At 44.5% G+C, this 27,898-nt stretch overlaps 1 protein-coding gene across 1 annotated transcript; it reads right to left on the bottom strand.

The window, feature by feature from the left end:
• Positions 1-1,840: 1,840 nt before the first annotated feature.
• On the bottom strand, positions 1,841-14,263 carry LOC117870945 (killer cell lectin-like receptor subfamily G member 1). Its single transcript, XM_034758450.1, has 7 exons — positions 14,127-14,263; positions 11,918-11,989; positions 10,292-10,390; positions 5,228-5,344; positions 4,775-4,929; positions 3,753-3,862; positions 1,841-2,548 (listed from the first exon to the last, which is right to left on the bottom strand). The coding sequence occupies exons 1-7, from the start codon at positions 14,197-14,199 to the stop codon at positions 2,395-2,397; spliced, it is 780 nt and encodes a 259-aa protein (XP_034614341.1). The 5' UTR covers positions 14,200-14,263; the 3' UTR covers positions 1,841-2,394.
• Positions 14,264-27,898: the final 13,635 nt, after the last annotated feature.

Genomic DNA, 27,898 nt, shown 5'->3' with positions numbered 1-27,898 from the left:
CCGAATATTTGGATGCTAATATCTAAACTGTATCATTAATTTTATTACCCTAAATTTGGGTTATTGCAGATTATGTACGATATGTATTTTATGACTTTTAAATCAAACTTTGTACTTTTGGATAATTTAAGCACTCTACCCAGATGTACAAACACGCTTTCCTTAACCTGTGTATTATATAATTTTAACATTAGCTTTAATACAAATTTTTAAATGAAATGAAATGCTGTTATCTGTATTGTATGAGTAAAGGGCAACATAATTATACTTCGCCTGTCCTGACAGAGGGGGTCACCCTCAACTTAACTGAATTTGCTAAGCAGGGGGCTCAGATGCCAGACCCCTTGATGGAGAAGAGGAGTGGGGACAGGTGTTCCTGCCTGGAGGGTTCTGCCTAGGAGCGGCAGAAGCTCCTTAAAAGTGTGGGGGCCACTAGCACCCAAACCATGCCCCCCCACACCATTCTTTGTCCCTAAGCACTTGCCCTAGTGCTGGCTATTCCCCCAAGGACCCACCCTTGTGCTGCCCCTTGCCCTGAAGCCCCGCCTCCACACTGCCTCTCCCTCCAACACCTTGCTTGCTCCTCTCCGCCTCCTCTCCCCTGTCACTTGCCCATACGGCCAGTAAACAATGATGGGGACATGGCCCCGTCTCCCGCTCCCACTCCTTCTAGGGCCATGGCTCTCCCTAAGAGTCCTAGGCATTGTTTAACTTGCCTCCCACTGTTCAAAGATAGGGCTAATTAAGGCTATATTAGGAGTCTTTTTGTTTTGTTAAGTGATCACTAGAGCTGAAATCATCTGTTGTGAGAGAGCGCTTCTTGCCCAGCTTGCTTCAGCAGTGAGGTTTCCTCACTAAGTGCTGAAAATCACTAAGAGCTGGGTAGAACCTCAGGAGACTGACCCTCCAAGGTCACAGTAGAGAGGCAGGAGGCAGCAGAAGATGATGGTGTGCATCAGTGATGGCCAGCAGGACAGCCGGTGGACTTAGCGGAGTGTCCAGTGAGGTAGCTGATGCCAAAGCAAGTGCTTGGATGGCAGAGTGAGCAGGATGCCTTCCCCTTTACCACCAAGGTGGGAGGTGAACTCAAGGTCTTTGCCATCTGAGGACAACTACTGTCAGTGGGGTGTGTTGGAAGGAGAAGGGAGGGGCACTGCCCAACATACTCTGGGGTGGCTGTTTTGCTCATAGTTTTATGTTTATGAATCCTGCTTGCGGTGTTTTCCCAAATTAATGCTGAGCTACTTCCCTCCTTTCATTAAAAGTTTATTTTCTACACTCAGACTTTGTGCTTGTGAGAGGGGAAGTATTACCTCTTGGATGCTCTCAGGGGGTGTGTGGATTTTTCCAAGATAGGTGGGGGCTCGAGCCAGTTCTGTATTGTATTGTTAAGAAGGACCCCTGGATATTGAGCCCAGCCCTTATTGTTGCTGATTTCACCTGGTAAAAGAGTTACATTACAATGGAAAATGATAACACACCGTTATAATGGAAGATATTAGGAACCTTTACTAATGGCATCACTACTATGACACCTATTAAATAATTTTTTCAAAGTTACAAATAATATAATTTATGAAACCCTGCACACCCTCCACCTACTCCTCAATAACCACCCTGTCATTGTTAGCTCATTACACAGAATCCATGTCCTACAATAGTTTTATTTTTGTTAATGCTGTTTAAAACATTTCCCCACAATTTTCCTCACAGCTTCGTGCCATTGTATTATGTGATTTTTTTGCACATTTGAAATCCCTATTTATTTTCATGAAATTAGGTGCAGTGATTATTCTTTTATTTATTTATTTATGTTGCCTTTGCAAATGCAAAAATCCATTTTAATAGGAAAGGGCAAGCATACAACTTTTCAAAAAGCGGTGACAGGCCATCTATGAAACTATGCATTTTGAACATTCTTGGATGAGACAGAAGCTTATTAACTACATATAATATATACTCTATCATGAGCTTTTTGAAGGGGCCCAACCCCCCAGTATCAGGGAGTGCATACACACGCACTCTTTCTTCAGACTAAGTTCTAGAGTATGCATAAAAGAGGTGTTCATTTGGTCATGTACATTGGTATCCAACCATGTGCTCTGCTACCCACAGTGGACATCAACAGGTGCAGGCCCTACAGGGCGCACCATAAGACCGCTCCTAGTCTTGTCCTAACAAGGATCACTTCTCTTTTTAATGTGTAGCCAAAACATTGCTGAAGTGACCTGGGCTCTCTGGGCACTGCACACACAGGCACATGAGTGAATATGAGCAGTTAATGTCATGGGCAGAGGAAATTATTTTTTTCAATTCAGTCCCTGGTAAGCACTCAGGCCTGCATGCATAATGGAATGTGTCTGTCATGGGAAAAGCAGTGGTGTCAGGGGAATTTCAGTCCTGCAGGCGTTCAAATAGGGTTGGAAATTCCATGGTGTTTTTCTCACAGACCCATTTGTTGGGATTGAAGCACTTCTCAGCCTGTATACCAGTCACATGGAAAACTGCACAGGTGGAGTTGCTGCTGCTGACCTCTTTCATATGAAACCTAAGGGAGTTAAAAATAGAACTGTAAAACAAAGACTGCGGTACTGCCCTGTCTCTGAGAAGCACAAAAATTCTCCAAGTTGCCACCAGAGTCTGGGACAAGTAGTATTGGGATGGCTGTATTATTGGGACATCTACCAGGCAAACGGACTTAGTTTAATGATGAAAGTGAATTATAGTGGCTGGTGCTTAGTTGGAACAGTTTTAGCATAATTGTTAATACTCAGCGTTGCCATCCCCAAGCACTCAGAAATCATGAACCACAATCATAAGATATTTAAAAAGCGTTATACATCTTGTGTTCTTTTGTCAGATGGTTTTGAGCCTATGCAGTGTTGGTGCAGCTGTGTCAGTCCCAGGATATTAGAAAGACAAGGTGGGTTAGGTAATATCTTTTATTGAACCAACTTCTATTGGTGAGAAAGACATGCTTTCAAGCCTGCACAGAGCAATTCTCCTTTGAAAATATTACCTCTGTGAACCTTAAGGGCTCAAGGTTTTCTCTGAAACCATGAGGGGCTTAAAAATGAATTGGGGCTTTTTATAAAAAACACACACACATAAACACCAGATATTGTGATACTTGTGCTTCATGAAATAGTACAGTTCTTACTTGGCAAAATCCCCACTGACATCAATGGCGGTTTTGCTTGAAGAACTGACTAAAGATGGGAAAGCAAGATTTGGCCCATCATAAATACTATTAAATGCAGTTAAATATTTAGTTCTCGGAAGAACATAGTTTATACCAACTTATGGGAAAATTCCATTGGCAATATGATGTATTTACAACATAAATACAACTTTACATAGTATTTAATTGATGTTACAAAATCTTCCTCTTTGACTGAGACTTTCCTCTATAACAAGAAAGATACAACACTATCTTCTGCCTTTCTTCTCCAGGCACAGAGTCAGGTGGTTGCTAGTGAAGTAAGGATCCAGGCCTCAAGAGACAGGTCCTATGCTTTGAGAGGAAGGATGGACCAGTGGTTGGGATGCCAACCTGGCATTTGGAAGACCTGGAATCAATTAGCCTTTTTGCCACAGGCTTCCTGTGTGACCTTGGACAAGTCACTTATTCTCTTTGCTTCAGTTACCCAGCTGTAACATGGGGGCCATATAAATACTTTAGGCAGTAGCTGCATAAACATGACAATTGATTTTCTTTTTAACACTTTTCTAATAGTAAAAAGAAAACATACATTTTTGGCAGTAATACATCTCCAGTCACCCACATCCATCTATTGTTCTCCTTAGTTAGTCCAAGCCAGCTGTAGCCACGTGCTTTCGTCAGCATGGTTGTTATAAAGTTCTGGAGGAGATACAATGCAAGCCCTGTACCATGTATACTTATGGCACTATACAAATACATCATGACAACAACAGTAATAAAGAAACAGGGTGTCAGGGCAATATGGGAGTGTGAATGAACTTGTTCAAGGAGGGGAAAGCCTCTGGTGTATGTGTAGCTATGAAACTGTGATACCTTTGTTTTCTATGTTAACAGTTCTGAAGTTTTCTGCCTGTGTGCAGAGACAGCTCCTATCTTGTTCTCAGAGTTGTTATAGATTGTTAGAGAAGAGAAACCTACAATCTACTCTGTCATGGAGATTTTACTTTGCTTTGTTCTTACTGTTTTCCATAACCTAAAATAAAAATCACTCCAAATTAAAGTATAGAGTTGCAGTTTGTGCATAAAAATATAGCACAGCCATCATAGCAGGGACATTTTTATGCGAGTGGAGAAGGGTTTGGACTGGAGGGAGAGAGGAGATACTTCTAAAAGGAAATAAGTTTTAACTGACTCCTGGTCTGTAGTTTTGTTTTTACATCTTATGAAAAAAGATGGTCCCTTAATCAGAATGGTAACACTGAGCTGGGGCATTGGTACAGTACTGACTCAGTACTACCACTTAGTAAATTACCAACAACAAATCCATGGGCACCCAGTCTCTCATCCAAGTGCTAACCCATCATAACCTCATCCAGTTTATAAGAGATGACAAGAGCATAGCTAGGTGATATAACACACCTGAACATGATGTCTTAATGCACAAGGGCAGATAGATAGTGGTCTAATGCACTTCTTGTTCTGCAAGTTAATAAACTGAGGGAAAAGCGATTTTCAGAGATTTGTCTTGGACATCGAAGGAACTCCTTCACCCTGATAAATATATATTGCTGACTTCACTCCATTAGAAGTGTGAATCAGTTGTTTCCTCACCTTCTCCTCCTCGCTGTCAATCACAGCCAGGCTAGAAGTCTGGGAGCTGCAGTACTTCTCACTATCACTCCAGGTTTTCTTCTTCTCAGAGAAGTAGTAGCATTTCCTCTCATGCAGAACCCATCTGACTGGGCAGTACTCACATGGGGCATGTTCTACAGAGTAAAGAAAGAGATCAACAGAGCACCTCCTGGTGACATCTCTCCCTCCTATCATTCCATCCCTTTGTTTATCCTCTTCTAAACTGTTTCTCTCTTTAGTACACCGTTCTTGCCTCCAGGACAGTAATGATTATACACTTTTTCTGAGACTGTAAACTCTTCAGATCTGGGACTTTCCACCTCAATTTGTACAGCACATAGCTCATTGGGGCCCAATTCCAATTTGGCATCTGGACACTACCATAAGATAAATAACTATGGTAAAAGGGAGTGTGACTCAAGAAGTGGTTACCTGCTTTCCTGCTCCCTTCCTTTCCACATAGGTTTTCTTTTAATTTGGCCAGCATCATTGAAGCATTTACACGGAGTTCTTTGGATGAATTTTGGGCGTTATCAGGACAGCTGAAACCTGAGTGTAGGGGAAAAAATACATGGAAAATATACTTTCCTGTCTGTATTACAGGCAGAGCACACAAAATATCTATAGTTAAGGCTGCAAATCTCTCATTCTAAAATGTTATTTTCAGATGCTTATAACTGTTATTTTTATTTTGGGGGATGAAAATATGTACATTTCTTCTTAGCTTGGGATCATTTTTTTCCCTTTCTTATTTTGAAAGTTTCAGGAAAAGTGTTTCAGCTTCCTTCAAAATGAAGAGAATGATAAAAATGCACTTTCCCCATTATATTTTTTTAAAGTGAGACCTTTTTAGAGCAGCTCATATACCTCAGCAGGAGGCAGTAGGAACCTGAAAGAAAATTTAGGATATTCCCTAGAGAAAAAATGTGCATTGAATGAGACAGGAATTGTGTGGGAAAACATATGATAAAGTAATTAGAGACTTACCATAATGCATACATACAAGGAGGCAGAGTGAAGACTAACCTTTTAATGTAAATTTTCTATTTTTTCCCCAAAATCAAAAATCCAAACACCTTCCCTCATGTGGTAGTGATGCATACTGAATGAAACAGGAGTTCAGGGGAGAAAAACAGAACAGTCATGACTGTTAAAGACTAGCATCATGTCTACACACCGGGGACAGAATTAAAGTTGTGATGGCAACCTTAAGCATATCCAGCTTTGGGGTGTTTTGGATTGCCATCTTCACGTTCTTTTACATGTCTTCTCCCTGTTGAATCTGTAGCACACAAATGGCTAAATTCAAAGTTGGTGCTGAATGAAACAACAGTTTTGAATTTACAATAGGACTCACAACAAGTGGCAGACCATCTAGAGAGGTGTGTAACATAATAGTTCATGTAGGGGACTAGCATGGAGACTAACACAGTAGGGCTTCTCTCCAGATTGGTAAGGACTCACTGCCATACCCACAGTCTTTTTTATGCAGCTTTATTATCCAAATGTAACCCAGAATTTGATATTCCTGCGTGTTAGCCCAGAACTTGACAGTACTGCAAGTCAGCCATTTTGTGTGTTCAGCCACTGCTAGCTGAAATCCAAACATCACATAGCTAGGAATAATTTTTGGGACCCTGAGAGGCAAGGTGGTGCAGCTGTATGTTTGCAGTTCCGCTAATCAGAATGGGAGGATGGAACAAGGAGTTAATGTACTGTGAAAATAGAAGGAATGTTTGGACAGCCGGCCTTCGTTTTAAATGTTTCTGACACCTTTGACATGTAAGTTTTATTGCTGCCATGACTAGAAATGCTTTGATGATAAGAAATAATGAGTAGTTTGCTAAAAGTAGGGGTTACTAGGGTGACCCACTAGGAGTTGCTAGGTGTTATGTGCTTTGTTTAAAGTTAGATATAAAAGATTAGGTGAAAGAATATGCTTGGGAGCTGTCAAGGAAGCTTTTAGTTGGGCGAGGATCTGACACCTAAGTTCCCTGGCAGCTAGATGAAAGGAGGGCCCCTGGAAAGCTGGCTGTTGATTCCTCAAAACCATCTTAAACTTTGGTAAATATAAAGGTTTAGGATGCTCTGAACCTATTGTTACAGCATATGTGTGTGTGTGTGTGTGCACATGCACCTGAGACCTAATAAAAAAAGTAGTTTTAGGTAAAAGCACTCTAGTTTGAACCAATCATTTATCAGATGGAAGAGCTGTGTCCCTGTGGATTTATTCCTGACAGTGCCTGGAGAGAAACAGTTAAGTTACCACTGCTTTGGGTTCTGAAAATCCACACAAGCTTAGGTCAAATCAACAGAAACACAGTTTTGAAACTCACCCTGGGCTACAGCTCCCAGAGATATTTCCTCTTTTAGTTCTCAGGTTTCTTCTGCCTACCCTCCCAGGGGACTCTAGCAGTCCTGCTGCTTGGGTTTCCCTGCCTCTGTTCCCAGGGAGCAGGCAGTGAGAGCCACATGGCTACTCTCTACCCCTTTCCTGACTGGTTCCTAGCCTGACTCATCCAGACTGCCTCTCACCAAGCCCAAGTGCCCTCTTTTAGAGTTCAACTGGGGTCAACTGACCAGCACAGGTGCACTGGCCTTGCTCTCTTTTAAAGGGCCAGTGTCACTGTGTGACAGTCTAAGGAGAGCACACATTAATGGAAAGGAGCATGGTCAATAAGGACACATTTAGAGCTGGTATAAGAAGGTATTTTACTACTAGTATTATATAATGAATAATGGGATGTGGCTATTTAGTGCACCAGTTTTTGTTAGTGTCAATATTATTACATTAAAACCAAAAAATTAGTTAGGTTGCTAAACTTCATTTAGGTTGCAAAAGCAAGCACTTGAATGTTAGGAAATGCCAGATTTAAGGTTGCCTATGCAATCCCCATTCTGCCTCCTTGTGTGTCCATCCTGGGCACTGAATGAAGCAGGGATTCTGTGGAAAAAGGCTGTGATCATGTAATTAAAGACTATATCATAATACATATGCACAAAGGAGAAGAATTAAGATTTCACAAGCAACTGTAAATCTGGCACTTCACAACTTTTAAGTGCTTGGCTTTGCAACCTAAATAACTTTCTTTTAAGGTCATTTTGTTATAGGTAGATTCCTATTTTTATTAAAGAAAAGGTTAAAAACAAACTTTATTATATGCCACTGTAGAAACCCCTCCTCCTATATGCACCTCAGGATTTTAGCACCAAAACACAGACTGCTAGCACTTGAGCTACAGGAATAGCTACATTAGCTGGTAGCAGAAGGTGTGAGACTAGGTCACTGGAACCATGTGCTGGGTCTGTGGTGTAGATGAGAGAAGCCTGGCTTGGGGTGCTCTCCCTCTCACTCCACACCAGAAGTTGGGAGAGCTCCTCTGTGGTGCCCCCAGAGGGGAGGATGGACAACTGGGAGTGAAGAACCTGACTTTGCCCCTTTTACTGCCCTGGCAGATCCCAGGCATTCCTGGGAGCAGTGTGTGTTGCTGCTGCTATGGCAGTGGGGGCCCAGTTCTTTACCTTGTTCATGTTCAGTCATTGTTTGAGCACAATGCCAAAATTCTCCTGAGGAACAAAAATGAGAGGAGGAAAATTGCTACTGAATTCCAAAGCCCTGCTGCAAACAATGGAGGTCTGACAGCTGCTCAAAGAAAGCTTGCCAGAATTTTATATAATGGAAAGTGTTAGGGATCACTTCCAAATTCCTCTCTAAAGTCTGTTTAGTACCAGATTCCCACCATGACATAAACAATGACTGAAATGCAGGCACAGATCCAAAGTCATGTCTATAGATGTCATCACTATTCTCAGGGATAATACACACATTTGCCATATGTCCTTCGCTACTGAACTGAGTCCATGGTCTTCTTGGGCAGTTTGATTGAGGCCTGATGCATCAGCTATCTGCACAAAGCTGGTGCAACACACAGAGAACACAGGTGCAGAAAATCCGGGGCGCCGGAACAGGGGGTCAGGGGACCATGGCCGCATCCCTTTTAAAAGTGGGAGGGGTATGCCCTCCCACTTTTTACTGGCCATAAGGGCGAGCAACAGCTGGAGGAGGAAATGGAGAGGAGTGAGCGGGAGGCAGGGTCTTGCGGGGAAGAAGTGGTACAGGACTGGGGCCTTGGGAGAACAGACGGCGTGGGGACAGGATCTCAGGGGAAGGGGTGGTGTGAGGACAGGGGCTTAGGGAGAAGGGAAGGCATGAGGGTGGGCCTCAGGGGGAATGGGCAGCATGAGGGAGGGGACTCAGGGAGAAGGGGCAGCATCAGATCTTGGGGAGAAGGGGAGGTGCGAAGGCAGGAGAGGAGGGGGACAGGGGCAGCGTGGGATGGCGGCACCACAGTTTGGGTGCTGGCAGTCCCCCCCAATTTTAGGGAGCTTCCATCGCCCCCTGCAGCCAACAACTAACAACACTTATGAGTTAGAAATATTGGTAGAGGAGGATGGAAAAAAGAACTAAAAGTTACTACTGCTGAAGGCTTACAGAAAATAATTACCAGGAATGTAATTAAATCATTGTTCAGGCCTTGCCTAGGTGCTTCCCCACAGGATGCTCTCTAAAATATTGGCTCCAAGTATAAAATTTAGCTAAATAATACCCCAGTGTCCCCAAACTATCCGCAATTAATATGTAAATGGGGTACTGCATCATTGAGTTGACTCTCCTTGCTCTCCAGCAGATGCCAGCAAGAACATAGTTGATGTTTAATTGAGATACCTGCCTCACTCAGTCAACTCCCCTTGCCTCCAGCAGATGCCAGCAGAGAGCTCACTCAGTTACCTCCATTCTCTCATAGGCATCAGGGCACAGGCCTTACACAAAGCCACATTACTACTAGTGAAAATGCTGGGGAGTTGAAAGGTAATTTTAACACAATTGGATGATATGGAATCTCCTACTATAATGGCCCAGGAAAATATATTCAGCACATTTCCAAGATAGAACAAATAAACCATAGGATAAAATGAATCCAACAGGGTGGGCTTGATTCTGCACATTACAAATTAGTGTTGTGCACAAGGTAAAAGATGATGGGCAGGGAGTGAAGAGGAACCAAATCTATTATTAACGGGCAGGCTGCTGGGTAGTCACCAAATTATTTCTGCCTAACAGCAGGAGTTAGGCCTAAGAAGAACACACAGGTAGACACCCAAAAAGCACATATGGAGTATACTAGAGCCTTGTCTCTCATATACACCCATTCTTCACCTGCCCATACTCCAACTTTCTTTTACCCAGCACTTTTGTGAAAAATATGTGTGTACACAGGGGGCTGAGACTTATTACCCCTCAGTGCTGAGAGACTATTCTTACAGCTTAACCCTACTTTGTGCCAACAGGTCACATTTGGGTACACAAGAGAGATCTAAAGATCCTTTAGTTCCATAGGATGTAGAGTTACAATCTTGCACAACCTGCTGCATCGTGCAGCACAAGAACTTATAGAATCAAGGGCTGGGTGTTATCCAGACAGTGATGGTACTCACCCTGCATAGACAAGAAGATCAATGCATGCAGCAGACTCAGTGCAATAATTCCCAGGACTAGAGTAACATAGAGCCAGAATGAACACTGAGAGCCAGGGCCTGCAAATAATAAAGAAATGTTTGGATTTTAATAGAAAGAAGCTGCTGCCATACAGATGCCGTGTTGCCATGGGGGAGTGGGAGAACAGAAAGCACCACACAGATGCCAGCTTCCTGCACAGAGACCCTGGGATACACAAGACAGACCTAAGGATCCTTTGGAGGTCTTTCCTCCTGCATGGTCCACAGGGCCTCATAAGGGAAAGACCCCTTGAAGAGAATGTCCAGCTGAAATGCTGTGGCTGAGATTTTCAAGGCTGATAAGGGGATTTAGCCATGTAACTCGCTTTTTAAAAATGGGAGTTGCCTGGGTATATCTACTAGTTGGCTTTGAAAGTCTCCGCCTGTGATCCCAATCCACAGAGTTTCCTTTGGACATTTCCCTGATTCTCTGGGATTTTTCCTGGGACTGTATGACAAGCAGTAAATACATGTTGGGGTCCTCATAATCCTCATGCATACCCAGCCCAGTTTCTTTAATAAAAGGAATTGCCCTCAGACTGGTTTCTGGAACAGGAGTGCTCCAGGGGAGGCTAGGACCCAGGGGAATTCCTCGGGATTTGAGACAGGACACCAGGATCCCTTTGGAGCCTGAGTCTCTAACAGCAGTCATGCTGCAGTATGAAGAAAGGGACTTATGAAGAGTAGCCAGCCTCCAAGGGGAAAAGGCTGCTAGAATGAATCTGTCTTCATTTCCCCCAGAAAGTTTGAGGTGTCTAGGCCCTAGGCTAGGAGCCTGCATTGGGTTGTGCTGGGGCAGGGAAGCCAGGACCTAGCCTCATAGTGGCTGACTGGGGATAAAATGAATAACATAAATTTATATTTTATTCTAATAAATAATCCTCATTTAGTTTCATATGCTCATCTCTGGGATAGACAACTTTTACTCAGAAAGCTCCTTCACCTTGTAGAAGCAGGTCAGAGAGCTAAACATTTTCTCAGTGAAATACTCACCTACAATGGGATCCCACACCATCTGGAAACTGCTTGTATTTGCAGTTAAAATTATACTATATGCAGATAATTACAAAACACAGCAATCATGCAAAGCTCATGAACTTGGGTGGTGCAATGGAGCCTTCAACAGCGACGGAATCCGCCCCCGCCCAGTCTGCAGAGCAGCAGCAGAGCTACTTTGTGGTTGTTACTGCAGCCTCAGGTGGGTCTGCAGTAGCCCCTGTAGACACAGATACTTACACACATGAATAGTGAGCGTGAGAGGGAGATCTATGGCTGTGTGACTTCACCAGCCCTGTCCCCCCACACATTCCAAAACCTCCCTCCACTCTGATACCCCCATGAAGTTGTGTTCCATGCTCCACTAGGTGCAGACACTTTACACACTCTCTCAGACTCCTATCCCCCACTGCCCTGTGGCACTGGATACATTCTGCCATGTTTCAGGGCCATCTGTGCATGCAAAGATGGTTCAGGATTTCCCCTTGCGTAAAGACTTCAAATTCAAACGAAATGAAGTTTCCCCAGATGAAATGAAGTTGAACTAAATGTATATCTCTGCAGAGTTACCAGAGGGGGAAGTCTCTGATGGGCTATCCAAGTTCTGAGGCCTTTGCAGGACTGCATACGTGTTCCTGTCTCCTGAAAGAAGAAACAATGCCAATAACTATAATGATTTTAATTATTAAAAAGAGTTGGAAGTTGGTTTGCGATACTCAAAGGAGACACTTGTGCCCTCATCTCCAATAATCTGGGGCTACTCTTTTAGGAAACAATCTTGCCAGGCTCTGCTGATACCACCTGGATTTATGGATCTGATACATTTACCCATGGTACATTTTCAGATCCATGAAAGTTGGTTTGCTATTATTCATTTTATCCCAGTCACCCACAATGTGGCACAAAAGGGTTTTATCATTTATAGTTGCACAAATGTACAGCCCCCAGCTCCAAACAAAAATGAAAAATAATATGACTAAGATTTTCATAAATAGGAGTCTAATGTTAGGTTTTTAAAACTGTATTTATGCACCTCAATAACAGTGGCACCAATTCAGATATTTCTTGGGGGGAAAACTTTTTGATCTGACCCCCGAATGCTCCCTCACCCCACCACACACATACACCCCCAAATGCCCTGCCAACCCCCCATATACCCCAACAGCCCTTCCCCAGCCCCACTTATCCTGACTGCACCCACACACACACCAGCAGCCCTGACATACATTGTGCTTGCTGCAACCCTCAACATCTCAGCCCCACTGGCCACAGCTCCTAACATTTGCCACTCCCCTGCAACATCTCAGCCCCAATTTCCACCACACCAATATCCCTCATTCACCCCCATCCCCTCACCCACCACCCTCAGAACCCTCCTGGCCACTCACCAGCACCCCCAGTTCAACTCTCCACTCCTGTCCTGGGCTGGCGCAGCAACTCCCGATCCTGGCTGCCCACCCCACACACAGACAGTGCTTAATTTGTAATGAAAGAGGAGCTGGGGCTCAAGCAATTAGATGCCAGAGCTCAAGAAATTTTTTTTACTTTCATAACTGACATGGCAAGTCCAGAGATGCTGGGGCTATGAACTGCCAAGCCTAGAGGTGCCAGGGCTCAGCCTGGGTGAACCCGGGCACAAATTAAGCACTGCACATGGCCCTGTGCCACTCAAGTTTGGCCCGGTCCTGAGATGGGGCACCTGAATACATGCACCAAGTACATACTGGTTAATCTGGGCCTGCAGATAGTAGCCTTTTTCTGGAACTTTGAGCAAGTGCAAAAACCTTGTAGTGTGGGGAGCATTCCCCAGTGACTGCTAATTGGTGCCACTGCCTAGAAAGTGGCCTCATTTTCAATAGTGCTTATCACTCAGTAGTTGTTGCTAAAGTCAATGGCAGCTGCAGGGAGCTAAGCTTTTTTGAAAATGAGGTCACTTATTTAGATGCCTAAATATGGAATTAGGCCTGGAATTTCCAAAGGAGCCTTAAGGGTCCTTCTCCCACTGACATTTAATAGGAGTAGGGTGCCCAAATTCCATAGGCCACCCTGAAAACCCTAGTTAAAGACCCTAACTTTACATTTCTATTTTTGAAAATCTTGTCCCATATGTATTGTGATTATCACACGCTAAAATACATCAACACAAGGGAAATGTCATATTTCAAATGCTATCATTAATATTCATAATAAAATAATCTCAGTGCTGGATTTTTTTAAAAGCTATACAGTTGGTGCTTTGTTGATTATTACAAGGAGAAGAATATTGAAAGACCTTTTAACATTGTGCTATTATTAAATCCCCCTGGTTAAAAACTAATATTAAAAAGAAACAAACAATTTTCTTCATTCAGTGCCTTCTTTGCAAAAACAACATCCACACCTTTAGCTGCCGTTAGTGTCTTTTTGGCTAGAAATATGGAGACGCAACACTGAATTTGAATACAATATTGGAGCTTAACAAACTAATCCAAAGCACTGGAGATTGCTCTTGGCTTCAGCCACTTGAGATCAGAGTGGCTATTATGGTCAGAAAAGTTATTGTGTTTGTAATTTTTTAACCTTAGTTGAAAAGTGATTTTCAATCTGTTACTAGAAATGCTGCGTAGCTCTATAGTTTTGACTCCAAATGTATTGCTGCTACTTACCACAGTCTCATGTGGATCTGAAATTATTTAACTATGCAGTACTTCTAATAACAAAATGAAAACCCCTTTTAACAAATCATGAAAGCTTTTTAATATTTGCCTTCATAAAAAAATAGTATTAAGATGTTCTTTACCTGAATCTGAAGTTGGAGACTCTCTTGCCTTTGGTAAAATTTTTAAGTCTACATATATGATCTTGTTCGCCATTTTTGATCAGTCTCTTCTGAGTTTTGAAAGCAAACTGGTTTCATGGGGTTGAGGGATGTATCTATGCTACGCCTGCCTACCCCCCACCCCACTTACTGCTATAGCTCTAGAGAAGGGTCATTCTTTTAAAAGGAAGGAAACTGTCATACATCTTTCATATGTGGCTTCATAGAGTCTAGCTAGTCATTCTATTTAATTTTTGATTTCACGCATTAGCAAGTTCTTATTGAAAAGGAGTATACAACTCACAAACAAACAACCCAAAATCAATCAATTGATCAATCAAACAAACAAACAAAACCCTTACAATATCTAGCTTTCCAATATACACCAGATTTGAAGCCCCCTTCTTGAATTCCTCAGATCAAAACCAACCTGCCTGACATTTCTCACTCACAATCTCTGGCCACAAGGAGTGGTTGGGTTCTTTGAGAGTGTACAAATTTTCACATGAATCAAGATGTTTTAGAGATACAAGCTGAATCCTAAACCCCATTGAAGTGAATGGGAGTTTTGCCATTGACTTCAATGGGGCCAGGATTTCACTTGTGGAATTTACAGTACTGAGATTTATCACATTCTGAAAGATTTTTTTTTAGTTTTTGAAATATCTCCAAGATGTTTTTGACTTGAATCTCTAGAGTTGTTTAACCCATCTGTCCTCCACGAGACCTAGGGCTCTGGGGTATTTTAGGGGAGAACTGATACTTAATTTTGGAGTAAAGGCTCTTATTCTGAATCCTTTATGGAATTTCTAAGATCTTACCATTTTCATAACCACCTGCTACTATTCACTCCTACTGAGGATTTTTGCACAGAAGGAAAGAGGGCAAAGAGTTGAGAGAGAACGAGGGTGCACACCAGGAATTCAGAACCCTTACCAGAATCTCATTTAGGTCTCTGACAAGTTCCTCTATATCTTTCTGAGTTATCAATGTTATCCAAAAAACAGGTGACAACAGGTTTGATGGGCAAGAAAATGTTATTTTCACAAAGACCATTTTCAAAGTAGAACTGCATTTTAAAGGAATTTTAGTCAGTGAGTTAATATTGACAATATGAAGTGATGATTTCTGAATTCTTATTTGCTTACATTACAGTTCTTTTGCAAAACAGTTTAAGGAGGGGACTATTCAGACAGTGTTGTTGAAGGTAAACAGTACTATAGTGCTTATTTATGATATATAAAGACATCTTTATACTTATTTTTAATTTTTTCCTGTTATGTCAAAGTCCTTCAGCAAAGAAAGGTATCTGAAGACCTAAAATTTCTAATGTAAAAAATCAGGCAGTAAAGGGAAGGTGGGCAGAAATGTTTAAGTTCACCATTAATTTCTATATTTAAAAAAAACACATTAAAATAAATTATCAGGCATGAATCAAAACTTTAACTGATGTGCTGGGGTACGTGGGCTGTAGGTGTTTGTGGTGGTCTGGCCTTCCTTTTTGCCACCTACAGCTGGCTTGTTTAGAGGTGCAAACCAGTTTATATAATTCAAAGCGACAAACCAAATATGATTCTCAGGCTAGAACAAAACAGGATGTTTGTTACATCAGTGTTTTATTAACAACCTACCCATTAGTTTTAAAAATAACCAAAGAATGTAGCTATGTAGCTGTCATACCTTTGCTTTCTGTGTACTGCATCATTTAATTGTTAAGAACTCTGCTGAAATAGCCATTTTGAGAGGTAGAGTTGCTAATACAGCTTGTTAGAGCACACACAGACTTTCTAGTTGCTCCCTTTGTTTTTCTTCCCTTCTCATAGAGTATCTTTTTGCTTTATGTGTAGGAAAGACAACAAGAAATCTGGGGATTCAGACGGGCTCTAAAACCAAAAGCCCAGATAAAGTGAAGCATCGGGGTCAGGAATCTTAGGGCTTGTCTACACTACCACTTGGGGTCAATCTAAGATACGCAACTTCAGCTACGTGAATAGCGTAGCTGAAGTCGAAGTACTTAGATCTACTTATTGCGGTGTCTTCACTGTGGTAAGTCAACAGCTGATGCTCTCCCGTCGACTCCGCTTACGCTTCTCATTCTGGTGGAATACTGGAGTCGACGGGAGAGTGCTCAGCAGTCGATTTATCGCGTCTGTACCACTGGAACGATTGCTGAAAAAAAACACCCTCCTGAGCGCTGCCAGTTTCAATGCTGTAAAGTGCCAGTGTCAAATGGTTTTTGAATGTTATAATTCTTGCTGTCTGATTTGTGTCCATTTATTCTTTTGCATAGAGACTGTCTGGTTTGGCCAATGTACATGGCAGAGGGGCATTGCTGGCACATGATGGCATATATCACATTGGTAAATGTGCAGGTGAACGAGCGCCTGATGTTGTGGCTGATGTGGTTAGGTCCTATGATGGTGTCCCTTGAATAGCTATGAGACAGAGTAGGCAACAGGCTTTGTTGCAGGGATTGGTTCCTGGGTTGGTGTTTTTGTTGTGTGATGTGCAGTTGCTGGTTTTCAGAGGTGGCTGGAGCTCATCTCACAATGACACAAGAAAGTCCAGCCCTTTGTGAAGTTCAGCAATGCCAGAAGATGGCAAAGTCTCCCATCCATTGGCCATTCTCCCAGCAAGGGAGGAGGGGAGCAAAGATCCTGGTGGCTCTGCCCCCCTATCCCCACTTCCACCCCTCCTGTGAGCCACACAGATAGGATGGCATCATTGCTCCTCTCCCTCCCCCTACAGCACCCGACCTGGGAAGGGGCAGAGGGGGTGAAAAGCCCATGGAGGAGCAGAGGTGAGACTAGGGGAAGCTGCAGGGGAAAGAACTGATTGGGGCGTGGGAGTAGGATATTTACAGCAGATGTGGGTGCGACAGCTCCTGCAGTTGGGACCAAAATCATCTTACCCAATACATTGGCGAGAGTGGGCAACACTACTAGTTGCCACACACTGGGGTAGGGGGGCATTCAACAGTGAAAAGACACCAATATTGCAGAAGAATGTTTAAAAAAAACCACCTGATTTTTTGGGCCAATCTCATGATTCTGAGGGATCCAACTCACAATTTCTGATCTCTTGTGGTTGACAATACCGCACGATGAAAGGCGCCAACTCACTGATTTTCCCTTATTCAAAACTGCCACCATCTCTTGTTACTGTCAATGGGGTTGAAGCCAGTAAGATGCTGCCATCAACCTACAGTCTGTCAGCATGTGGTAGTTAGGGCACCCTTATTAAAGTTGGCTTCTGCTTTCCACTGTTCTGAGTGAGTCTGAAGCCCACAGTAACATGGCTCCCCTGTATGACTCAGAGGGCTGGACAGGACCCAGGGACTGTGAGGAGCAGCAGAGACCCTGTGAAAGGAGGATGGGGAGAGTGAGGGGAGCAGGCACTGGGGGGCAGGAGGCAGATGAAGGGGTTGCAGGGAAGTGGCATTCAGGGGAATGTGAGGGGCAGGAGGGAGGGAAAGGTGTCTAGAACCAGGGAAGCCAGGGGAGGAATGAAGACAGACAAATTGGGGGGTGGAGTCAGGGAAGGATATAAGTTTAAAGTTCTTTAATATCTATATCTGGAACTCTTCAACCCTAAAAAGTAATGTAAGTTCTATGTGCAAGTGTGAACCATGATTAGGTCAGCGGATCACAAACTCTTTACCAGCCAGCCCTTCTTCTATCAAAGGAATCAAACTACGAGGGAAGACAGTCCAGTCAAGTAAGTAATAGGAAATGGATGGCAATTTTCCAATCTCCTAGGAGAGTTGCCATCTGAGCAGCCAGTGAGAGGTGTCCATTTTGTGTGCACTAAATGTTGACTTTTCAAACTGAAATTCTCACATACACATTGGTAGAGGAGTAGAGGGGAGTTTAAAAGTCAGATGACAGACTAAAACCAGGAGGTGATTTTTTAAAAATGTTATAATTTGGGGGCCAAATCTCATGACTTTTGCTCTCTTGAGGCTGGAAGCACTGGGATTGCTGTGAAGCTGGAACTGCATCGTTCAGTTCAATTGGTTCATTCAGCACCAGGACGAGGAGAAGGAGGATGCATTCCCTTGAGGAGCTGGTCTGGTGTTTGGCTGCTTTGAGGCTTTTGGGCTAAGCAGTGGGGATGGGGATGGAAATGGAGGAGAGTTTTGGGGGGACATTTTATCAGTAACTGCAGTTTTTCTAGGGTGAGCTCTGCACATTCTCAGTCTGGATGGATCCCTTGTGGTGCTGCAGGATCACTGGAGCCTTCTGCAAGCAGTTCCCAGTTGGATCCAATATGGAGGACTATCCAGAATCTGGAGTTCAGGCATTGCATCTCCTATCCTATCCTGGCCTTCCCAGCTGCTTTGGGGAGGAACATTCCCCTTTCCAATGCTTTGTTTGTAGATCTTTTCCACCAGATGCCAAGAAAGAAAGGAAGAACCACTTATAGGGCCTTCTCTTGAAAAATGTTTTAGCAGCTAAATCCTCTACTGCAAGGCCCTCTTCAGGGGTCAAGATAATAATTCCAGAGCCTCAGTGACACCAGCCTCTGGATCTGGAACAAGGAAATGGACTGAGATGAATTCTTCTTCAGTGTCAGTGCCATAAGAGTAGAAGGTTCTGTTGGTCATGAAGGAGGGCTCCTCAGTGCAGGGAACAAGCCTGATTCCCACTCTGGTAACATACGGATCCATGTCTCCATTGCTGACGGTGCTTCCAGAATGGAGGGAACCGACTTGGTCTCCTTCATTCTACAAGAACAGAGATTGCAATGGATCTGACTGGGCAATTCACTCCAGTTTATCATCAGTTTTCACAACTGCTCCCTGCTACTCTAAATCATGAGAGCAAAGAGGAGAAGGATCCATTGCAGAGCTCATCACTGGATCATTCTTCCCCCATGGAGAAGAATAGGCAGCACAACACCATCCTTAGATGGTGTGATGGGGTGTCTACCCCACACAAGCCCTGACTAGGGGAAAAGGACCAATTAACTCTGTGACAGACTGCACCTGGAGGAGAGTCAGGGCTGATAAGGCCGAATGGTTGATGAAGTCCAACTGGGAGAGGAGTTGGAAAAGGCAAAAAGAGGGGAAGTTGGTGGTAAGAGAAGACTTCAGAGAGGAACCCTACAGTCATTTTCTAGAGAAGAGGGGAGTTGGCAACAGACCAGGAGGAGTTCTAGCAAGGAATAAATCCTGGAATCTTGCCTTAGAATTCAGACTCTGGCAAGAACTTGAGAGGAGGTGAAATAGCCACAGGGAGCAGAGGAAGATTCAGTGGTAACCTAGAAGGGGGGCAGAATATAGGAAGAAAAGGTAGGAAGAAGACCAGGGAAACAGCAACATGGTCAGAGCTTGAGCAGACCATAGTTGTTGGGCATAGGGTCCCCTAGGATGAAACACAGAGTAATGGGAGGTTCCCTACCATCCACTGGCGAAGTGGCATAGACTGGGCAGTGGAGCAGTTTGTCCAGTAGGACTTTGATACCCTGGAAGGGGAGGACTATAGTGACCTGGCCAGAGGGCCAAGCCATGAAGAGGGATCACCCTGAGTGATAAAGAGGACTCTAAAGCGCGGGGGGGGGGGAGGGAGAGATCATAGAATCATAGACTTTAAGGTCAGAAGGGACCATTATGATTGTCTAGTCCCACCCACTGCACAACGCAGGCCACAGAATCTCACCCACCCACTCCTGTAACAAACCCCTAACCTATGTCTGAGCTATTGTAATCCTCAAATCATGGTTTAAAGACTTCAAGGTGCAGAGAATCCTCCAGCAAGTGACCCGTGCCCCACACTGCAGAGGAAGGTGAAAAACCCCCAGGATCTCTGCCAATCTGCCCTGGAGGAAAATTCCTTCCCGACCCCAAATATGGCAATCAGCTAAAACCTGAGCATGTGGGCAAGACTCACCAGCCAGATACCCAGGAAAGAATTCTCTGTAGTAACTCAGTTCCCAGCCCATCTAATATTCCATCACAGGCCATTGGGCATATTTACCGATAATAGTCAAAGATCAATTAATTGCCAAAATTAGGCTATCCTATCATACCATCCCCTCCATAAACTTATCAAGCTTAGTCTTGAAGCCAGATATGTCTCTTGCCTCCACTGATCCCCTTGGAAGGCTGTTTCAGAACTTCACTCCTCTGATGGTTAGAAACCTTCGTCTAATTTCAAGTCTAAACTTCCTAATGTCCAGTTTATATCCATTTGTTCTTGTGTCCACATTGGTACTTAGCTTAAATAATTCCTCTCCCTCCCTGGTATTTATCCCTCTCATATATTTATAGAGAGCAATCATATCTCTCCTCAGCCTTCTTTTGGTTAGTCTAAACAAGCCGAGCTCTTTGAGTCTCCTTGGACAGGTTTTCCATTCCTCGGATCATCCTAGTAGCCCTTCTCTGTACCTGTTCCAGTTTGAATTCATCCTTCTTAAACACGAGAGACCAGAATTGCACACAGTATTCCAGATGAGGTCTCACCAGTGCCTGGTATAATGGTACTAACATCTCCTTATCTTTACTGGAAATACCTCGCCTGATGCATCACAAGACCGCAATAGCTTTTTTCACAGCCATATCACATTGGCGACTCATAGTCATCCTGTGATCAACCAATACTCCAAGGTCCTTCTCCTCCTCTGTTACTTCCAACTGCTGTGTCCCCAGTTTATAACAAAAAAATATTGTTATTAATCCCTAAATGCATGACTTTGCACTTTTCACTATTAAATTTCATCCTATTACTTTTACTCCAGTTTACAAGGTCATCCAGATCTTCTTGTATGATATCCCGATCCTTCTCTGTATTGGCAATATCTCCCAGCTTTATGTCATCCGCAAACTTTAATAGCACACTCCCACATTTTGTGCCAAGGTCAGTAATAAAAAGATTAAATAAGATTGGTCCCAAAACCGATCCCTGAGGAACTCCACTAGTAACCTCCCTCCAGCCTGACAGTTCACCTTTCAGTACAACCCCTTTAACCAGTTCCTTATCCACCTTTCAATTTTCATATTGATCTCCATCTTTTCCAGTTTAGCTAATAATTCCCCATGTTTAACTGTATCAAATGCCTTACTGAAATCAAGGTAAATTAGATCCACTGTGTTTCCTTTGTCTAAAAGTTCTGTTACCTTCTCAAAGAAGGAGATCAGATTGGTTTGACACGATCTACCTTTTGTAAAACCGTGTTGTATTTTGTCTCAATTATCATTGACCTCAATGTCCTTAACTACTTTCTCCTTCAAAATGTTTCCCAAGACCTTGCATACTACAGATGTCAAACTAACAGGCCTGTAGTTACCCGGATCACTTTTTTTTCCTTTCTTAAAAATAGGAACTATGTTAGCAATTCTTCAGTCATATGGTACAACCCCTGGGTTTACAGATTCATTAAAAATTCTTGCTAATGGGCTTGCAATTTCATGTGCCAATTCCTTTAATATTCTTCAATGAAGATTATCTGGGCTCCCCAATTTAGTCCCATTAAGCTGTTCAAGTTTGGCTTCTACCTCGGATGTGGTAATATCTACCTCCATATCCTCATTCCCATTTGTCATCCTACCATTATCCCTAAGCTCCTCATCAGTCTCATTAAAGACTGAGGCAAAGTATTTGTTTAGATATTGGGCCATGCCTAGATCATCCTTAACCTCCACTCCATCCTCAGTGTTTAGCGGTCCCACTTCTTTTTTCTTTGTTTTCTTCTTATTTATATGGCTATAGAACCTTTTACTATTGTTTTTAATTCCCTTTGTAAGGTCCAGCTCTACATGGCTTTTGGCCTTTCTCACTTTATTCCTACATGTTCTGACCTCAATAAGATAGCTTTCCTTCCTGATCCCTCCCATCTTCCACTCCTTGTAGGCATTCTGCTTTTTCTTAATCACCTCTCTGAGATGCTTGCTCATCCAGCTTGGTCTACAACTCTTGCCTATGATTTTTTCCCCCTTTCTTGGGATGCAGACTTCTGACAGTTTCTGCAACATTGACTTGAAGTAATTCCAGGCCTCCTCCGCCTTTAGAGCCACAAGTTCTTCAGTCCAATCCACTTCCCTAACTAATTTCCTTAATTTTTTTTAAGTTAGCCCTTTTGAAATCAAAAACCATTGTGTGGCTGGGCGACAACTCACCAGCGAGCCGCCGCCTGCTGGTTGTCCAGAGAATTAGCTCTTTTCCAGCTCCGGAGCGCCCTCTGCCGGCTGAGGTCTCGCCTGCCACTGGCCCCCATGTCCCTCCCGGACCCCGGTGCCCTTTGCCCATGGGTTCTGCCTGCCACAGGGCCCCCTCACTCTGGGTCTGCCCTCCCAGGGGAACCCCCCCAACCCCCTATCCCCACCTTGCCTCAGTCTATGGCTACTGCTAGTCAGCATCTAGCCCCCATTCCCTGGGGCAGACTGCAGTTTGTAATGGCCACTCATCATTGGCAAGGGGGTTAGGACCTGCTGCCTTTGCCTATCTCTGGGCTGCCACCTCTGCAGCCACAGTACCTATTTGGCCCTATTAGCAAGGCCTGCAGCCTGGGGATTTTCTTGGCTGGAGCTCCCCAGCTCCCTCTGTCCTTCCCCTGCACTGCTCCACCTCAGGTACCCTTTTCAGCTTCGAGGCAGCCAGGTCCTTCTCTCTCAACTGAAGCTAGAGAGAGAGTGTCTTACAGCCTCTGGCCCTCAGCCCTCTTATAGGGCCAGCTGTGGCCTGATTGGGGCATGGCCCCAGCTGTGGCTGCTTCCCCCAATCAGCCTAGCTTTTCCCCGCCACAGCCCTCTCCCAGGGCTGTTTTAAGCCCTTTAGGGCAGGAGCGGGGTGACCACCCAGCTACACCTAGTCAAGATCTATTTTTGTTTATCCTTCCATTTAGTTTGAACTGAATTAGCTCATGATCGCTTGAACCAAGGTTGTCCCCTTCAATCATTTCTTCTATGAGGTCCTCACTACTGACCAAAACCAAATCTAAAATGGCATCCCCACTTGTTGGTTCAGCAACTGTGAAGAATCCATCAGCTATCGCATCCAGGAAAATCTGAGCCCTATTACTAGCACTTGTCCTCCAGTCTATATCTGGGAAGTTAAAGTCTCCCATGATCACACAATTCCCATTTGTATTTACTTCATTAAAAACATTAAAGAGGTCTCTATCCATATCCAAATCAGATCCCAGTGGTCTGTAGCACACCCCAAGCATTATCCCAGGGGAGGCTCTAGTAGCTTTCTTCCCCAATGTGATTTTTGCCCAGACAGACTCTGTCTTATCCATTCCATCATTTCTTTACAGTCTACCTCATCATTGATATACAATGCTATTCCACCACCTTTGCCTTTATTTCTGTTTTTCCTAAACAACACATACCCTTCAGTACCTGTACTATAGTCATAACTACAATTCCACCATGTTTCTGTTATCCCTATAATATCTGGTTTTACTTCCTGTATCAGTAGCTCTAGTTCCTCCATTTTGTTACCTAGGCTCCTCGCATTAGTGTACAAGCATCTTAATTTTTGCTGTTTGGCTTCTCTCACATTCTTTACCCGATTAGGCACAGACATTCTACCACCTATAAGACTGGTATCTACACTACCCTTCCTCCTTATGTCTATTCTCTTACCCACGGCTGTATCCTTTCTTACTTCGTTTTCTTCCCTCTCGGTGTTAAAATCCAGCGTGGAGATTACCTGGACATCTCCCAACCATCTCCCCCAAATTCCTAGTTTAAAGCTCTCTTAATCAGTTGTGCCAGCCTCCATCCTAGAAGTCTATTTCCCACCCTACTCAGGTGAAGTCAATCCCAAGAGAACAGTCCTCTGTCCATGAATGCCTCCCAGTGGCCATACATCCCAAAGCCCTCCTTATAGCACCACTGACTGAGCCATCTGTTGATCATCATAATCTTTTCACACCTTTGTTGCCTTTCTCTAGGAACCAGCAGAATCCCACTGAAGATCACCTGAGCCTCGAATTCCTTAAGCGTCTTCCCCAGCCTGGCATAGTCTCCCTTGATACGTTCCAGCGAGAATCTAGCCATATCATTTGTTCCCACATGAAGGACAATCAGCGGATTCTTTCCTGCTCCCGTTAGGCTCCTCTTCAGCCTCAGATCCACATCCCATATCTTAGGACCCAGCAGACAGCACACCCTTCTGTTCTCTGGATCAGCTCTAGTTACAGGCCTGTCTATTCTTCTCAGTCAGGAGTCCCCAATCACTTAGACCTGCCTTTTCCTGGCGATGGTGCGATTCTCCGGTCTATCCCCTGTTCCCTCTGGCTGCAAGTCCTCTTGATTCCTATTCTCCCTTGCAATCCTCCACAACCATTCCCGTATCCTCATGGGGCTCATATTTGGTGTTGTTATCTCCATTGACTCTTCTCTTCTTCCTATAGGATTAGCTGCTCTTCTCTTCTTCCTTGCCCTCTCACCTTCAGCGACCAGCTGCTGGGCCCCTTCTTCATTTTCCAACTCCACAAACCTGTTCCTGAGCTCTATTTTTCCTTTACTAGCCCGTCTTTTCCTCTGCCTGGTTCTCTTAGTCACATGCTTCCACAGTCCACTTTCCTCAGCCAGCAGTCTCCCCTCAGAGTTCTTTGGTCCTGCTTCCATCTGCAAGTCTGAGCTTTTCCCTTCAGCCTCCTCATGTCTTTGCTCCATCATCTGTTCGAACCCCCTTCTAAACTCAACCAGAATTTTCACCTGCATCTCCAATCCTCGGATCTTTTCTTCCATCAGCTCTATCAGGCGACACTTCATGTAGACGAAACTCTTTTCAGGTACCCCCTCCAGGATCATGTACATACCACAGCTTCCACATCCAGTCATCTTCATTGTGTCTTACACTGCTTGGGTCACCACCACTGCTGCCTCTGTCATAGCCTTCCCACCTAAGTTTTGTTAGTCCAGGAAGCACAAACCAAACCAAAACACCACCACCCACAGCAAAGCAAACCCCCAGCGAGCAGCACAACACTGCCAGAACACCACACACTCCCTTCACTAGCCTGTCTGTTCCTCTGCCTGCCTCTTGGTCTTCCCCTCAAACTCCCCTTGCAAACTCAAACTCAAACTCCCCTGTTTACAGCTCTGCTTGCTGGTTCCTGTGCCGCTGCCTGACTGGCTGGCTACCTTTATAGGACCCCTAATCAGAGAAGCCCCGTACCCTACTCAGGGCTCAGCTTCTCTCCCAGCACACTGCCCTACCAGCCTCTACAATACAAATACCAAATCATTGGGTGAGAAACTGAAGGAGGGGGTGTCAGACTGGTTGTGAGCTGATCTCCAGATTGGCCACAAGAAGGCACCAAAGCAGTGAGTAGTGAATCCCATGACAGATGGTAAAGAGGCTTCTGTGTTCATTGCCCTGATCTCTCCAGTGTGAAGTTCTCCTTCTTCAGACTCTGTCAGCCTCTTCTGGGTATGTGGGATCTCTGCTGCTGGACTCTCTGCAACAAGATATTGTGTTCTTTTGTTTTGGACTGGTCTCTTCCTTCACATTTGTCTAAGTTCTAGGGGTTGGTGCACTTCCCCGGAGTCCTCCATCTGCCCAGTGTACTCTCCTGGTGTCCCATGGCTGCCCAGCAATCTCCCTTAGTATCCCCAGTGCCATCCCCAGGCATTCTCACCTCTTGTCTGGTGCCATCCCTGGGTGTCCTCGCTTTCTGAGGAATGATTCCTTGGCCTCCCTGGGATGGTATCTTGGCCCTAACTCTTTGTGGAGTGTTCCCTTAGCATCCTCACACTGCTGCCATCCCTTGGCATCCTGGGTCTCCCTGATTCCATCCCTTGGGCTCCCCAGCACCATTCCTTGGTGTCATAGGTCTCCCTGGTGTGGTCCTTTTGTGGTTTTCATGCACCCTTCTCTCTTGTGTTCATATGTTCTTTTTGTCAGCGTGTTCCCATGGAGAGATCTCTCCAGTACTTGAATGAATTTACACCAACTTCCCCAGTCTCATCTGGCTGATCTGGTCTTTTACACCAACATGTCATGGGGCTGCTAGGCAGCAGAGGGTTGGTGCTGCTGTCACAGCTTTGTTTCATCATCTTCTTTGATGAGGTGTATCAGGGGCAGGAGGGTCCCAGTTGCTCCCTCATCTGCCCAGTCATCCCTTTCATGAATCTCAGGTAAATCCTGATTGATTGGTTATTGTATTATTGTTTTAGAACAAGAAATACAATAAAGAATAGGAGCATAGCTATCTAGTGGTTAGAGCAGGGCCTAAGAATCAGGACTTTTGGATTCTATTGCTGGGTCTGCTCCTGACTCACTGTATGGCTTTGGTTTTACCATCAATGAAATTAGTTTAGTAACATTGGCCCTTCCCACCCCTGAGTAAAGTGCTTTGATCACCTGTGATGGACCACCTCACTGTTCTCATGGCAACGTCTTGGGAACACCCACCCCTCCACCCACCCACACACACACACACACCATTCTCATCCCTCATCTAGAAACATTTACACCACTTGGGAAACTAAACACAACTCTCTGAGCTGACTCTCCTGGCCATTTGCAGGAAATAAAGATTCTGGTGCACATTTACAGGAGTTGGGAGTTCCTTCCAGATTGCTGGCTAAGCCCCAGGTCTGGGAATCCCATTTCATCCCCTGGGCGTTCTTCCTAGTATCCAGGATGCTTTTGCATTCCCTGTTGTGTCAACTTCTGCTGCATCCCAGGCCAGTGCTGTGGGAAGAGATCCCTTTATATTCCTGATGCCCAGTAGTTACTGGGAAACATGGACCTCATCTTCAGGGACTGAAGGAGAAGGGTATATAGGTGATTGGGTCACAAATGCCTGATGCAGCATGAGGAAGCTAGAGTTTGGAACGTCACCCATATTCTGGGTATTGACTGTAGTTGTGCCCAAATGGAAGGCTTGGGGAATTTTTGGCACAGACAAGTGAGATTTGGGATCTCGGTATTTCTCTGAAGATTATACAAAGGATTCCACTACATGAAGTTATGTTTTTCATTTCATATCAACAGGAAAGGCTCATAGCTTGAGGCCAGGCATGAAGATGCAACTAGGAGACCTGAACTGGCAGGACGTCGGGTGGAGGAGAAGTAATGAGCTGGGCTAATCTAGTCATCCCTGTTTGTGTGCTGACTGGGTTCCTCCTTTTCTACTTCTCAGGGTCCCTGCTGTGTGTGATTTCTCTGTGGTGGTTTCTCCTGCCTACTACTAGAGCTGTGTGAGCCTCTTCCTAATCCACCTAGAAACTAGGCCAGAAGACATGGAAAGGGAAGGGGGAATCTTGGACCTATTGAGGGGAAGGAGTGCCAGCCTGAGTCTTCCTCTCCTGGTTCCTTAAGGGGCTGAGTGGTGCTGGCAATCTTATCCCCTCGGTGCATATGCTCTGTGCCTTCCAGGACCCCCAGGACATAAAGAGATTTGCGGGTTTGGATTGAAATCCTCTGGGGAAAAATGGGTACTTACCTTTCATAACTTGTTCTTTGAGATGCGTTGCTCATGTGCATTCCATGCTAGGTATATGTGTGTCCATGTGCACAGCTGCCAGTAATTTTTCCCTTAGTGGTAGCCGTAGGGCCAGCTATGGCACCCTCTGGAGCCCCGCAGCCATGTGCCAGTATATGGGGTGCCACTGGCCCCATACCCTCTCAGTTCCTTTTTGCCGTCAGCTCCGATAGTGGGGACGGAGGGCAGGTCATGGAATGGACATGAGCAACCCATCTTGAAGAACAACAGTTATGAAAGGTAAGTAACCATTTTTATTTCGAGTGCTTGCTCATGTTGCTTCCATGTTAGGTGACTCAGAAGCTGTATCG

This window comes from Trachemys scripta, chromosome 1 (genome assembly GCF_013100865.1).
Source record: "Trachemys scripta elegans isolate TJP31775 chromosome 1, CAS_Tse_1.0, whole genome shotgun sequence".
Taxonomy (NCBI): Eukaryota; Metazoa; Chordata; order Testudines; family Emydidae; genus Trachemys; species Trachemys scripta.
This window is presented reverse-complemented; position numbering and strand designations above follow the sequence as displayed.

What these genes read in the sequence shown, in the direction of transcription:
- LOC117870945 (XM_034758450.1), bottom strand. Translation starts at nt 14,199, where the DNA reads ATGGCGAACAAGATCATATATGTAGACTTAAAAATTTTACCAAAGGCA. An exon ending in GTCTCCAACTTCAGATTCAG is followed by an intron (nt 11,990 to 14,126) that starts GTAAAGAACATC and finishes TTCTTCTTTCAG; the next exon opens with GAGACAGGAACACGTATGCA. An exon ending in GATCTTCTTGTCTATGCAGG is followed by an intron (nt 5,345 to 10,291) that starts GTGAGTACCATC and finishes CCCTACACTCAG; the next exon opens with GTTTCAGCTGTCCTGATAAC.